The sequence below is a fragment of the Aythya marila genome (assembly GCF_965140915.1).
Source record: "Aythya marila genome assembly, chromosome: 5".
NCBI classification, from domain to species: Eukaryota; Metazoa; Chordata; class Aves; order Anseriformes; family Anatidae; genus Aythya; species Aythya marila.
In genome coordinates this window covers 7,755,841-7,772,000 of record NC_139046.1, presented here as the reverse complement: position 1 = coordinate 7,772,000, position 16,160 = coordinate 7,755,841, and the positions used below count along the sequence as shown (strand labels likewise).

Genomic DNA, 16,160 nt, shown 5'->3' with positions numbered 1-16,160 from the left:
ATGTAGAGCTTAGGGATATGGTTTAGTGGAGGGCTGTTAGCGTTAGGTTGAAGGTTGGACTCGATGACCTTGAGGTCTCTTCCAACCTAGAAATTCTGTGATTCTGTGATTCTGTGATTGTTAACAATTTGGTCACAGAGAACTGTTTTACTTCCTCACCATCTGTGAAGACATGGTGGATTCCCCACCATAACTGCATTAAATACAGCATTATAGTAGTGAATTTTCTGGAAAATGGTATGTCCTTCCACCCCCCTGTACAGCTGTTTACTTCTGGCTCATGTGTTTACACCTATCTCCAGAGCATTGTTTCTTGCTCTGAATTTCTTTCCTGGTACTGCTTAGCAGTATTATTTACTCTCTCATTTCATATTCATTCCCTTATTTCTACTACCCAGTTGTATATGTGTAGGTCTTTCATCACAGAAAACAACTTCCACGATCTTCAGTATAAACAGACATTTTGATTTGAAAGATGAGCCTTATCTTCAATCTGCTAACTTAAAAATAAAGGATTTTCTGCTTCCTTCTAGCAAAACGTAGCTGCAAAAAATCTGTAGAGTCAACTTTCTACAGTCCACACAATCCTCAACAAAAAATCACTTTTTTGTTATAAATAACCAACCTTATGCAGGTTCTTATCGGCCAGTTTCTACTGCTTTGCACCACTGTAATTAATGAACACTGAAAACTCTAAAAGCAATTTTTTCAGCCCTACTGAATGCTTTCTGGTGAGCACATATGAAAAAAAAAAAAAGATTAAATTGAGAAGCTGAAGACTACAGTAGCCTCACGTTGACAGGTCACTCTGATTCCAGGTCAAACCAGCATCTATTTTTGGCTGTTTTGATTATAATTGCTTACCCAATAAAAAATAAATAGCAATTATCTCATTGTCACACAAGAAAAAAGACCTAATAAATGAACCGATCCTAAAGTAACATTGAAAAACAAATTGTTTCAGATGCAAACGGGAGTAATAAAATTTGGTTTCCAAAATTATTTTTAATTGCCAGCACTGTCAACATTGATGTTATTAGCCTACTGGATAATAAATCCATTTTAGTCAATGAAAGCATTTAGAAAAACAAAAATGTCAAACTGCTATCATACAAAGTGAAACTCGTGACAGTTTCCTCCAACAGTCTGTAGCATCGTATCTGAAAATCCCTAATTACAAAGGTCATCTACGCAAGTCTGCGGTCCAACCCATAGATATACATGTTTTTCTTGACCATTACGACAGTGCTGGGATTTCAGACTAACAAACAAAACAGATGAAGTATTTAGGGGTGTGATGAAGTTAATCCTTAAGAGGATACAGGAATTAATTTTTCAAACTAAATTCAAAGCAACCAAACAAAAGGAAAATGAAAACTGCTAAAAAAAAAAATAAATCAAACCTTAGGGAAATGGCAAATCGTTTGAAGGCTTTACTTCAGTGCATTTTCAGTTTGCAGGTATTGCCTGCAACAGCTGCGCCTGTACCACAAGAAAATAAAGCACTAAATGGAGGATTATTTTAGCTTTTTCACAAGATGCAAGACAAACGCAGAGTGGTCAGGATCCACCACAGCACTGCGCATGGATTTATCGTCCATCATATTAAACCCAAAGTAGCTAAGCTGTGCAAATCTGTCTGCGCTGTATTTCCTTCTTCCAAGGGCATGTTTTGTGGCTTCTTGACCTAGGTTAATAAGTCTTTATTCTCAATAACAACTGGGACCATGAAGCCTCCCTGAACTGAACCCAGGTCTCCACTCCTGACACTGCAGATATCATGATGAATTGCTCAAATAACATTCCTTTAAGCAGTTAGCTTTCCATCCGAATTTAATGTTCTCCGTGTAGCCTCCACACATTTCACTTTCCACAGCTCTCTAATGAACAATTACAGTTTTCACCAAGTTTTTTGGTGAAAGATTTTTCGTCCTTTTTGGCAGCAGGGTAGGGCAGGAATGTCCGCTTCTTCAGAAAACAGGCCACCTAACCAAATAGCTGGGAGCATTAATAGGCTCACATTTTGGCAGGTGTGGAAAAGGAAATGTCATATAATTCGCATGCTGGCAGGGAGTTACTCAGGTTTTTTAGCCAGGTTTCCTGTGTGTCTGTGTCGTCAGCCCCCAAAACCACCTCCCCCAGCTCTCTTTCCATCCGCAGCCTACTTCGACAACGATGTAAGAGCAGGGGAGCTACTCCTGAGATGGAGAAGTTTCCACAGGTTCCCTGAAACAGGCCTGTGTAAGGATGGGAGCAATTATAAATGCCCCTAAAAGTATCTCCCACACTGAGAAGGAGCATCTTTTCAAGCACTAGGGTGTGCAGACAGGAGAAAACCTTAAAAAGAAGCCGCAAAGGAAGGAAAATTTTAGACTGGCACATACAAACTCTGACGTACCAAAGCCAACCCACAACACAAGTCCCTTTTAGTATTCAGGGAACAAGTGGTTTCACAGCCCTGCTGTTTAATTGTGGGGAAGGAACCATGTCTAAGGACCCAGCTGAGTTTCTCCCCTTCTCCCTGCTTGCTCTGTGCTGTGCTCCTGGACATTTCTAACATTTCCACTTCCCTAAATCTAGCCAGGAGAGCAGACAGAGCAGACGATGGCAGACCTGACTTCCCCTCTAAGAGAAGGAAAACAACGCATTACAAACCTGCCCTTGCCAATCGCTTCTCCTTGCTCCATTAAAAAGAAAGCAGAGGGGACGAGGCAGCTTTTTCCCTTTTTTCCTCATACAAGGGAGGGTGAGGCCTTGAGTGGCAGCTGAGCCTTCTCACCAAGCGCAACGTGAGGCTTTCACGTTACTCAGCTTGAAAAATAAAGCTGATTTTCTGTCAGGCTGTTACTGGAAAAATTCAAGGCAGAAGAGACACGTTGCCTATTGCCCACCCTGCAGCTGGGACGATGCGGGAGTCAGGGAAAATATCCAAGCCTGGAAAAGCTTTCAAGATTCAAAACCATGCCCAGAATTGTACAGAACGAAAACCAAGGAAGGGGAGAGAAGGGGGTAAAGAGATTCCCTCTGGAACAGTCAGGGTAAGGCAGCAGCCAGGCCAGGCCAGCTGGAGGCTCAGGGCAGCCTCGGGTCTGTGCAGTTCCCCTCAGGAGCCCGATTCCCCCTCGCCAACACTTTCTGCTGACTGCAGCAGCTTTTATTGACCAACGATCCTGCCAAAAGTGGCATGCACTTTCCTACAAGGAGTGTCTGCATTGATAAGCCTCTGGAAAACTCCTAACAGATCTATCCATGAATGTGTAAAATACATGATTCAGCTTAAGCTGCCACTTCAGTTTATCTCCCTGATGCCTATAAAAAAAACCTGCACGTTTCTCTAAAAAATTCCCTTCCAGATTCCTTTGGAAGTCTTTCAGCCAAACTATATGACTATTTTCCATCCCTTAACCTTCCTAGTTACTCACGATATGAATAGGAACAAATTTATAGCATTCCTATCCTTTAATGATATGCAAAGATCTTGCGTGCAAAAAGCGTGTCCATGGATTTTGGAGTACCACATGCACACACAGCACTCATGTGGGAGGGCCGTACAGAGTCAAGAAAGAAAATTGTGTCATCTGTAATCCCAGGCAAAGACTTCAGGTATCAGAAAACTGTATTCAAACCAGCTGGAGGTCTCCTATTACCATGCTGGCTGCAGCAAGCTCTTCACATCTCATTAACAGCATAATGAAGGCTCAATCAAGGATACGGTCTATCAGGACTGCCAAACGTAGGAATATGGACGCTGGCTTAGAAAGATGAGCTAGTATCGAGGTTTTTAGTGCTTAGTTCTCTCAAAATTGGTGAAGAGGTAGCCCTGCCACAGAAAATATTCCCCGGTGATCCAATGGCACACCGAGAGGAAGAGCAAACCCTCCGAGCTATCACAGGAGGATGGTGGCACCGAGCAGGTCACACGCTGCTCCTTTCCACAGGTGGTGCTTAAAGCCACAAAATCAAGAGCACCATTAAAGTCAGAGCCAAGAAGAGGAGCCACCAGGATGGGGACACACGTGCTTACACTGATGACCAAGTGCACTTTGCATATATAACACAATTAGCGCTAAACTCAGCAGCTTTATTTCTCATCTGTGTGGTAATTATGATTTAATAGGGCTTCATAATGTTCCCTCTAATTAGTGATTATATCTTCTTGTATACTTTCATACGTGCATATACATTTATGTATTCTCAAACGGCTGGCACTGATGTACTCAGAAAATCTGAGGAAGAAAGGAAGATCACAGAAGAAATCAACAGACAGAGGGAGTCAACACTCCTCCAGCTATTACGAAGCGATGGTGAGTAATGTTTCAATGAGCCTCCTGCCCATCACGCAGGAAGCCAGGTCTGGGCTCCCTGATGGGGAGCAAATAAGCTTGTCTCAGAGTCACACACGCTGCTGCCAGGAGCCGTTCCTCGACCTGTTTCCACCAGTGCCAGGATGAAAAAGAAGTGGGAGCAGGCAGCTGGGAGGGTGAGGGGGGTGAAAGCTGGAGGAAAAGAGTATAAAACCCTGGCAGATCAGCCTACCCCTGCCTCTGTAACCCCATCTTCGGTCACTTTCCACGTCCTCTTGGATAAGAAGTCGGAAAGTGCTGGTACCCAGAGATGTTGACAACTATTGGATCGATAAGCGCTGTCTGCATGGGGTCTTTAACACCCCCAGAAATCAATGGAAACATCTTTCGACCTCGGCCCGTGTGTCAGATTATGCCTGCGGCAGAAATGGAGGCATAAACACACGGAGTAATAAATGAGCAAACTATTAATTACGGACACGCACAAAACCTTTCTCATGTATACTTGGTGAAATTAGCGCCGAATGCAGCTCGCTGGATGCCTAACCGAGCGCAAGACAGCACATGCACAGCGATTTTTCACTGCAAGAGCCACTTACTTTCACGAGGACATGCAGGAGCGTGTTACCACCCACTTCACATACATCACTTGAAACTATTGCCCAGAATGACTGCATGCAAATTTTGATACAAAACAAAAACTAAATCAGGTCTGAAACGCTACCTGGATTACAAAGGGGAAGTTACAAGAAGTTAGTTGGTAACCAACCCCCTGTAGTTTGTCTTTATCTCTGTTGTTATCAGACCTTCTTCAGCTTTAATCCTGGCCAGAATCAAGTTTATGACTTTGATTGATGTGGCACAAAGCGATGAACTGGCTGTGTGTAGCCTAGAAGTGACACAGGAAGGACAAGGTGACAGTCAGCAAACACCAGAAGGCCAGAAACACCAAGAAAAATGCTAAATTACTTGGAGTGATATAAAAGGGACATAAAAATAAATCGCAAGGGGAAATCTTACACCTAAGAATATATTTCTTGAGAACAAGAGTCCGTGGTATTTGTAGATGGCAGTTCCTCCTGTTTGGAGGAACTTCAGATCCAGAAAGCACACGCACAGCGTGGAGAGGACGCTGGGATGCTGCACCGCCAGGAAAACCAAGAGACGGATCTACCACATCTCCACCTCCGAAACTGTGATTTCATAACAAAGCTTTTTTATCGTGAAGAATAAGAAGCAGTTTGCAACGACTCAAAGAGATTTCAGCTCAAATGTCTCTGCAAATTAATATACTTTGTAGGAAAAAAAGTCAAATGTAGTGTTTATTCTAAGCATTTTACTGCCTGTCTCATTAACCCAGTACCTTACATGCCCTCTTTGTAATGCAAATTTCCTAACTACTGTGCTTTCCATAAAACATTCACAGAGACAGTCTCACACTGCTCAAACACCAATTGTAAGCGAAGCAAAAATACACTGAATTTCTCTTAATACCTAGGCTCTGCACCTAAGTCTTATCTGCACATGCAGTTTGCGAGAAACCTGCTGCTGCTGCTGCAGCCACAAAGGTGGAAGATTTCCCAAAGCAGATGATGTGGGCAATTATAAACTGAAATACCATATGCATGAGCCAAATAAGAAGACTTTGTAGAAGGTACCTACAGCAGAGCTTTTTTTTTCTTTTGTGGAAGAGAGATTAATGCAGAGAGGAGAGAGGATACCATGCATTTAAGGAGGTTAAGCATGGCACACAGTGCACCTGCTCGCCCAGCTTCTGCTTCATAGCCACCTGCCCAGCCACGCCGTGTATCACCACAAGGGTTTTCCACGAATCTTCACCACGTAGCAGCACGCACGCTGTTTCCAGCTGCTGTGCTGTACCCATCAGCACGTGGAGCCCAGCAGGAACTGCAGCACCATGCCACCAAGGTCTGCAGCTCAGCCTCACCCAGCCGCTCTGCGCTGCAGGAGGTGACTTTGGGTTGGAAGGGGATGAGGCACAGGCAAGGCTCCTGTTTTATGATTTATACAGCTGTGGAAGGGGCACAAAATGTCACCCTAAGGGTTCAGTGTTATGATTGCTCTCCCTTTGCCAACTGAGGTGTTAGAACATGAAATACCACAGCAAACCCGTCGCCAGCCAAGATTCACAATATAAACTGCACTGAACTCAATTCAGACACACAGGATGAAAGCGGAAATTGTATTATCTTTCCTCCTCTCTCCACAGGTATCAACTATTTTTGTTTCCAGAGATGATCTGTGCCATCTCGAGTGAAACTTGCAGCAACTGCCTTCATCCTAGTTCTGAAAAATGCTGCTTCTTTTTCAGCCTTGCTGGGGGGGCTGGAAGCCGTCTGATTTTTACAGCCACACCAGCTGGCCTGATGGAAGACACCACCTCCGCGTACAAACCCCTCCCAGATTTCCCAGCACAGTGAGGCAGAACTCCAGGCATCAGTGCCTGAGATGGCAGAGACGTCTTTGCCGTTTTTTGATGAGGCTCAGTGCTAAGATGCACAGGTGACCAGCAGCACACATCTTTACAAGGAGTTTTCTTTATTCTACATGATAAGATGCAAACTGCGAGCCTGGTTCCCAATCACCCAGAACACACCAAGGCTTTGGTACTGTTTCTGCACCCAGACAGCTTCCCAAAGATAACCAGGACCTCAGAGACAACGCAGACACACCACCCAGCAAAAAGGTAGCACGGGCTACCGATGATTGGGACCACAACATGTTTAACCTGCAGTACGGACAAGTGAATCTGATCCAACATGGAAATTTAAAAAAAATTAAAATAAATCCTCAGAGTCAGTAAAAAGAAAAAAAGTTTGGGACACAATCTACAATCAAAACACAACCAAAACAGTAATTCAACGTACCAGCTTCACAGCATATCAAGAATACAAGCACATGTTCAAATGCTCACAGTGATTTCCCAGATGCATTAAAAAATAATGAAGATATTGAAACCTATCTGGTTCTGAACATTCAGTTAATTTGGCACATCCTCCACTTTTGGAAAAAAACAAAACCAGAAAACCACAGTAAACCACAGCCGAGCCCTAGCATGAGCAGCCATGCATTCTCCTGCCCACCTGCCTGAAGCCCAGCTCAGAGGAACACACGGGGTTATATCAGCTTAGCTCATCTGTAGACTCACTTAGACCTCATTCCATCCATTAAAATGGTCAATAGCGATGCCAGCTGAGAAACGTCCATCACCGGGAGCTCATCTTTACAGGTCAGCGACCAGCCAGGCAACAACAGCTTCTAGCCATTACTGACCTCGCTTCGACACGAACCACTGATTTCCAGGAGAAAGATGAGCCATGAGCCATCCATTTTCTTAATCATAATTAAAATAAACACAAAACCACTCAAGTGTTTCTGTATGCTTTAGTTGATACCAAATATAAACGTGCAATCATCCTGCTATGTTTCTGGGATGTGAGCACTAACATAATAAGAATCTGCATGCATTCATTTCATCCATTGAGGCAGGGAGTACCCTATTATAAGGAGGTGCCGCTGAACAGAAATTAGCATCAGAACTGTTTGGATAACAAAATGTTCTGGTGTGTCAGCCTCCAAGTAAGCTGACAGAACAGATTTGGGCAGGTGTGTCTTGTGATGGAAAAATTAACTCTGATAAAGAAAAGAATAAAGTGCCCTTTAGACATGTTCAGTTCTCGGTGTCATTAAGATGCAAAAGGAATTTTAAAAAATGCCATCTCCATAAAGCTCAAGCACACGTAAGAGAAAGCAAACAAAGCTGCCTGAATGACTGGCTGTTTGCACTACTGGCTGCCCTATGGCTCTGGCAAAATTGGATTCTTTCATCAGCCCTGGTCTTACTGTTTTGTACAGAGCAATACATTACAGCCAGACTTCAGACAAAAAGTAAAACCGCCAAAATACACAACAAAGTCCATATCGATGAAAAAAAAACAAGACATACATCCAATTATTCTCTCTTTCAAACATTTTAAACATTTGTCATTTGCAAATGACAGAAGATGCTCAATCAGAGACAGACTGCATCATGTTTGACTCCACTAAATGTCTCTTATGAAAGCCTCCCTTCATCTAAAATTCTTGTACTTGGGTTTAATTTCAAGCCATCCTTACACAAATCCGCTTCCTCCAATTTCCTAATTGAGACCGCAAGGCTTAAAATATGCCCATCAGCTATCGTATAACTGCAGATCTACTTGACTAAGAAATACACATTTTCAGGCTTCAGAAAATAATTAGGCACTCCAGATTTTCCTTCAGCCTCCTGAGGAACAGACGTCAATGACCGATATCAGCAACTTAGACCACGGGTCTCATCCAGCCTCACAACTCCTGCAGCTCAGTGTTACAGTAATTCACTGAATTGCTACCACAGTAACCATCAAGATACATGGAAATTACACAACATATCCTCTCTCAGCTTTTTCTGGAACTGATCTCTTACTCACCAAGTTCTCGGTCCTTGGTGGATATACACTCTTTTATGGACTCCGTTATGCCAAGACTAGCTGCAGTGGGGAGTGGACCAAGTAAGGATTCTAGTGCGGGTGGTCTTACAGGAGCTTCATTTCCATTTTTGCATTCTCCGTCTTCACTTGTTTTTAGTCTATCCTTCTCAAGAAATTCATTATAAAAGTCCTTGTTTAAGTGATTAGCAGCTGCTTCCAGTTCCTCATCTTCTGCCTCTTCCTCTCCAAATATGCTAGACGCATTATCTTCTATAGATTCTGTAAGGCGGAAAAAAAAATACAACAAACCAACACATCATTGCATACCATCTGTTAGAGAACCTAAGTAAATAGAGAGGGACTCACTAAAAGGATTTAAAATCTGCAGAGAAAAGCTGTAGAAAATATACACAGTATTTTAGTACTATGTATGAATATATGAAGTTTCCACATGCTCTTCAAATTCATTACCCTGGCTATTAAAATGTGTTTTTGTGAACATAGTCATCACTTAAAATAGAAGTATTGTGTTATTGAATTATGCCAGATAAAAGGTTTTTTTGAAAGAAGCCAACTACTTGTTGGGATAATTACAAATAAAAAATAGCCAATTAAACCTGCACAGAGACCCATCATGCCAATTTGTCAACTAGGGCATTCAGTGACCAAGGGATCTGCACAAAGGTCCTCTGCAACTCAGGCGTCAGTGCCAAACTTACACTGTACCAGGAATGAAAAACAACCAAAGTCATTAATGTACCATAATTGAATTGAACAGGTTTTATTTTGTTATTGCTATTTTGTATTATTATTTTGCATTGAGTTATTTTGGAGGCTGACATTTGAACCAACTACTTGGCATGATGTGTTGAAAAGCAAAGAGAGCCCCGATGCAATAAGTAGAGATCTTTTACTGCACAGGCATATACGTGATCACATTTATCATAATCAAGTTCATACACTTATGACTGTCTGCAGGATATGAACCCATTATTATTTAAGTAGTCACAACATTTTATAGACTTACCATCTTTAGTGAAATTTGCAAATACGCCTTTTGCTTTTGGTCTACTATTTTCTAATTCAATCTCTATTTCATCTTGATAGCTAGATATTTCACCTGTGGTGATGAAATAAAAATAAAACTCAGCAATCATTGATGTAATTTTGAGGAAATGAGTGATCTGTTACACTAAACACAACTTATACCTTCAAAATCTTCCAGCTTTTTTGATAACGCCTTCTCAAGCTGAAATGAAAACAAACAAAATAAACGTGAAATTACTACAAAAATACCTCTGTCCTACTTGTGAACTGTATACGCTGACACAGAATCATAGGGTATTTTAAAAGTAATAAGCAAGTTTCAAATCCCAATTCAAATTATTTTATTTTGTATTATCAGCCAGGCAAGACAAACAAGTTTCTGAATACTGACCCATTTCAAATATTACGTCACAAATCTCTATACTTCAAAAGGAACTTTAGGCTCTGGCGAGCTGCAAACAAAAGGCCTCATTCTTCAACAGTTAGACTTTGTGACTGTGTCTGTAGGTGAGGGTGAGTGCAAAACAGTGCTGGAGTCGCTGTGCAGAGGCCACACACAGCACGTGTGCAATGGCAGACTGAAGTACTGACCTGCAGCATCTGACAGACTCTTGAGAACATCATAAACGCATCAACAGCCCTTTAAATGATAGTATATTTAGAATATTATATATTACTGCCTTAAAAAAAGTGCATGGTTTCTGATTCCATTACAAGGCATGAACCTTTTCAACTCTGGTGTCTTAACTCTGGCTAAGTAGGACAAGAGAGCGCGCACAGCACAGGCAAGAGCAGCCCAGACATTAGGACAGCTTCTCAAGCCACAAGCTCAGCTTTATTTGTCACATGAGAGACTCCAGTTTTGTAAGGACACAAAGATCTGATGCCTCGCTGAAAGGTCAGAGCACAAGAAGAGAAACACGCACGTCATCGGAAAGCAAGCATAAGGGAGAGAATAGTGCTGGGAGTAACTGCATCACCTTGCAAACAGGAACACACCTGGGCTGCATGTACTGAGCCCTCCTCTACAGCACAGCAGTCGTGCTAAGCACCAAACACCGGTATCCTGAGAAACATGGGAGCTCCACGGGTGCTCGTTTGCTCAAACACCCAAATGTCCTGATCTGCAGTAGCAAAAGCAGTGACTTTGTGCTTCCTGCAGTGGTTAACTGGGACTGGAGAGAGACTTCAATCCCTCATCGGGGGATATTTAAAACTAGATTTGAAGCTATGTATCTGAAAGAGCACACCTCGCTGGAGTAACCAGCAAAAATTATAGGGGAGAAGAATTTCTAAGCATTTTTTTCAATGGAAAGCTGTCCCCTTGCTCATAAAACAATACTCTTTAAAAAAAATAATAAAAATTAAGTTAATGGGCATTATATGCACCAGTGCTCACTCTTTTCTTAAGAAGCTCAAAACAGATGTTACCTGATCAGATGCTGGCCAGTTAGGCTTTAGTGCTGTTTAATTCAGAAGGAATAGAGAGAGGGAGGAAAGGGGAGAAATACACAGAGTATCCAGCTTAGAATTCACCTGCTGTATCTTCAATTTTTTTTGACCGGCTGTAAACGAAGGAGGATCGCATTCTTCTTCCAAGTCAATCTTCATAAACTCATCTATGGTTAGCTGGCTTGTTGGTGTATCTTCGAACTCTGTCAACCTACCAACACATACAGCATATTACCACGGCATCGTTAAGAACTTCTTTAAAAGTAACAAAATGCATCAAACTGGTGACTTTCAGAATAAACATGTCATCCTTAGAAACTTTGGCTCAAATACAGAATACATTAAAACTGAAGTGATACTAATTGTTTCATTTGCTGCAAAGTAAGTATCTTTTCATATCGCAAATTAGCTTTTGATTTATTAGAGTATGTAACACACACTTTTTTGATGAACAAAGACGGAAGAGAATTACCACAGCCACTACAGTCAATTATGTGCAACCAAAATTGAGACGAGAACTGCGGTTCATTCCTCCTGTCTCGCTGCTTTTGGGATCAACAACAAAATCAAAACGGATTCCCAACCTAAAATATCTGCCATCATAGTTTAAGAGTATGCTCAGAAATACAGATGGGAAGAGGGACAAGCAATCTTCCCAGGACACAAAGAAGCAGCAGTAAAATAAAGGGCTCATCCGCACGTAGAACAGATGAACGCATGTAATTTTGCAATAACATATTTTGTATTTGTTCAGCGTTCACATTTGAGAAGCTCCTGCCTAAGTGAGAGATGTGACTAGCTCCGTGGGGAATTGCCATGAAAGCGGCTGAATCTTTCAAAGAAATCGACTCTTAAATGACACCACGTCGTCATAACTTCATCCCCAGATTTCAGCGTTTTGCACAGGTGGTTGAGAATGATCACATCAATTTTACAGATGGAGAAGGCAAGACAAAAGGTTAAGTATAAAGCCAGGTCAGGAAATGTCTGGCAGAATGCTTTTCTGACAGAAAGTGCCCTTTTAATAATATCAACATTTTCCATGGGAAAAACGCAACGACGCATCTGCAGCTGCTTCACTGGAATATTCCCATCTTCCAGAGGAAGCAAAGCTGACAGCAGCTTCCATCGGCAAAGCTAGGAAACTAAAAACCTGTGATTCAGTCCTCCCAGCCCAGGACATTTCAGAATTTCTCTCTCCTAAAAAGCAATCATGGTTTTCTCTTTTGCTTCTGATTGCAAGAAAACTCCTTCAAGGAAGAAATTTTCAATAGGGCAGAAATTCAGTTTCCAACTCCAGGGCCAAGGTCAAGTGTACCTGGCCACTCTCTTTCCCCATACCCTTATCACTACCTAAATTATCTTTTTTTATAAAAGGAGGAGCAAGACAAGCCAGCTCAGACAAAAGGACCCAGGCCTGCTGTAACTGCAGCAGACTTTGCCTTGTGCCCCTGCTCCCAAGGAGAGCCGACTCCAAGCAAAGCCGACAGCAAGCAGCTTGCCGAGCCCATGCACAGCTTTGCCCACCAGCCCTACTGCTGCCAAGGAGAAGAAAGCTCTGCAGCCCAGTCCTGTCTGGGGTTAAGGCATCTCCGTGAAGCTCCAAATGAGCTGTGTACTTAAGCATGACCGACAGCCCAGAACTTTCCCTCGGAGTACCACTGACCAGCTCTCGTCTCCCCTCTTTTAAATCAAATCGGAAAGCAGAGGATGATACTGGTGGCAGCAGCACCCAGCTTTTAATTAACAGACGTGTAATCTCGCAGCATTAATAAGGTTCCAGTGTGCACTACCTGCCTTACTGGAGGGGGCCTCATCTATCAGGCCAAAGGAAAGACCTGGCCAGGGCACTGTTGATGCTATTTTAATTCAGGATTCATTTAATACCAAACCCAGGCATCCCTTTAGAAGCAGGGAGTTTCCCAGCCGTCCTCATTCAGCTGCAGCCACCACCTCTTCATGACAAATCACGCACGTAGAGATAGTCCCACCCTGGCAGGGCTCTCCTCCCAGCCAGCCTCGCCGAGTCGAATTGTTATCCTCCTCCCACCATAACAAACCAGCACGTGCTTTGGCAAAGACAATGCTGTTTATCCCATGCTTGCTCAGAGTTTGAGATGAGCACCCAGGCTCAGCCAAAGCAGCAACTCCTTCTAGGCCTTCAGGGCAACGTGGAGAACATCAGTGGCAAAACCAGGGATTGACAAGCCGGGTTAAGGATGAGATGACCACTCTTGGATTTCAGCACCTAACATCATTCGCATGTCCTTGTGGACACCTGAGGCTCCGTCTGTCCCTCTCCTTGTCCACCTTGTGTGACTCAGGTCACTTGCTCTGTACCTGCTGGGTGTCAGCCCAGGGCAAGCCAACGTGGTCTGATCTCAGTCCTGCTCCGAGCCAGTACTATGCACCATGCTGCGGGAGTGTGAGCCGTTCGCTCAGTGCTTTCTCCTTTAACTCGATATAAATAAATACCCGTGATTGCCAACTGCCCGCCTGCCTCAACGTCTTACATCGGCTGATATCCTGTCTGCATATTTTTAAACATTTCTCTGATGTTATCCAGTGTTTGGACACATGCCACCAAGGCAACAAACTGATGCACGCGGCAGTCTGCGCTGCGTGGAACAAGGTAACATCAGTTTGGCGGCTAAGAAAAGCTGATGCAGACTTAATTATAAGCACGATAGTTTCAGGGGCGAGGGAGTGCCCTCATGAAAAAAAATAGCTGCAGGCTATTTTTTAAGTTCTGCATAAAACTGATACCCAAGTTCGTTTTGTACTTTCGATAATCTCTAAAAAAATTCGATTTCGATAATCTCTGGTAAGTGTAGCCATTTTAAGTCATCCACAGGAGGAGGAAAACAAACAGATATACAAATTAAGATATTATTTCCTTGGCAGGAATTCAAAAGGGCTCTAAAAACTGAAATTTGGCAGATAAGTATTTTCTATTTATAGTTGAAGGAGAGGCAATCGCTACAGTTCAGGCTGAGATTCAACTTCCAGTCCAAACCCTTGTCTTACAGTTTCTCACAGACTCTTTCAAGCAAATTCCTTTGGGAGAAAAGCTTTTCCAAAGCTTGGTGTCATTTGCCCCTAACCCCAGACGTTTTTTTTTCAAAGAAAAATTTCCACGGCTTTTGTTCAGTCAGTTTACAGACAAAAACACACCTCGTGCTCTGATAAAGCACTTTTGTGCACAAAACAGTAAACCAATTCTGTTCACACTTAATTTAGCTCCCAATAAGGGAAAATGGGTCAGTTACTTTGAAGTTGAGCAATGTTTTTTTCACTTTGTTTTGTTTCAGGGACACCGTCCAGTGGAGACTTATGAATCCAGTCTACAGCTAAGGACAAAAAAAAAAAAGGACTCCCATGTGCAGCTGAATGCTCAGTTTTAGTGTTTATGTGAAATTCTGCGGTAGTGGGGTGCAATGAAGCATTTAAAAGCGCGAGGTCTTCTGAAGTCCAATTCACGATCGCTTCAGGAGTCCAAGTTCAAAGTCCAAGAGGGACTTCTAAGCAGGGACAGTTTAGAAAAAGCCACACTGGCCTCCACTCCCTGTTCATAGAAGAGGAAAAGCATCTGAAACTGCTGGCCAAGCTCAGCCAAGACCGGAGAAGTCTGGTGAGCCGCACATCGTCTGACTGCCCTCCTACGTACACGGCCAACCCCGAACTCTGGAGAGCAGGCAGCACAGCACACAGGTATCCCAGGCTGGACCTCGGCACAGAATGGCAAGCAGATTATAGCCTCAGAGACAATTTTAAAAATGTATATAAATTGGTGAATAGATCAGCTGATTTCACAGCTCCAACATCTGCAAGCTCAGGAAAAGTAAAGGACGTACTTTTCTATCTTACTTAAGTACAAAAATATTTAGAATCATAGAATATCCCAAGTTGGAAGGGACCCACAAGGATTGAGTCCAACTCTGAGGTCCCGAAAGGACACCCACAAATCAGACCGTATGTCTGAGAGCATTGTCCAAGTGCTTCTTGAACTCCAGCAGCTCAGTGCCATGACCACCACCCTGTGGAGCCAGTGCCAGACCACCTCTGGGTGCAGACCCTTTCCCTAACCCCTAGCCTGACCCTCCCCTGTCCCAGCTCCATGCTGTCCCCTCGGGTCCTGTCGCTGTCCCCAGAGAGCAGAGCTCAGCGCCTGCCCCTCTGCCCCCCTCGTGAGGGAGCTGCAGGCCGCCATGAGGCCTCCCCTCAGCCTGCTCTGCTCGAGGCTGAACAACCAAGGGGCCTCAGCCACTCCTCCTATATTTAACTATATCCTCCATCGTAGCAGAGTGTTCATTTGTGCTGTCTACCACTTCAAACACGCACACTCACTAATATAAGAAAAGTTCAGAATTTGCATTGTTGTGGCAAACCATCACTGCTTATTACACTACAAATGTCTATTACATCCTCCTCCATTCCGTTTTTTTCCAAGCTATGCAATATTCATGCATGAACTATTTGCAGAAGTATGTAAACACATACCCTAACTGTGGTAGTTAATATAGAATATATATCAGAAATAGTGATGACGTGCTTCCTACATGATATGCAAGTTTTCCAGTAGTCACCAGTATGTAAACAAATAGAAGTGCAGTCATTGTAACTTTATATAACTTGATGCTTACTTGCAGCAACATAAAAGAGGTATTTTTAAAGCCTATATGAGCACGCATCTTATTACTAAAAAGTAAGGACAAAATCTGAGGTGATCTAGTTACCGTTATTGTGGTTTTACAAAGTACAACTAAACACCTGAGCTGGGCTACATTACTCTCCCTGTGTTCCTAGCCCAATGCAACTGTAAAGAGAAATATTTAATAAGAATGGGTACCAAGAAAGATTTATTCCTTTAATAATGAGAAGTGCC

General features: G+C 43.0%; 1 protein-coding gene across 2 annotated transcripts in view; it reads right to left on the bottom strand.

Annotated features, from left to right (window-relative positions):
• BRF1 (BRF1 general transcription factor IIIB subunit) overlaps window positions 1-16,160 on the bottom strand; it is a gene marked incomplete at its 5' end in the record, with an annotated part of 165,170 nt that overhangs the window by 59,685 nt on the left and 89,325 nt on the right. For both annotated transcript variants that reach the window (XM_082760963.1, XM_082760964.1), the window contains 4 exons: window positions 8,777-9,055; window positions 9,804-9,896; window positions 9,986-10,025; window positions 11,360-11,486. In XM_082760963.1, coding sequence (XP_082617089.1) covers window positions 8,777-9,055; window positions 9,804-9,896; window positions 9,986-10,025; window positions 11,360-11,486 — 539 coding nt within the window. The remainder of the gene's footprint in view (window positions 1-8,776; window positions 9,056-9,803; window positions 9,897-9,985; window positions 10,026-11,359; window positions 11,487-16,160) is intronic.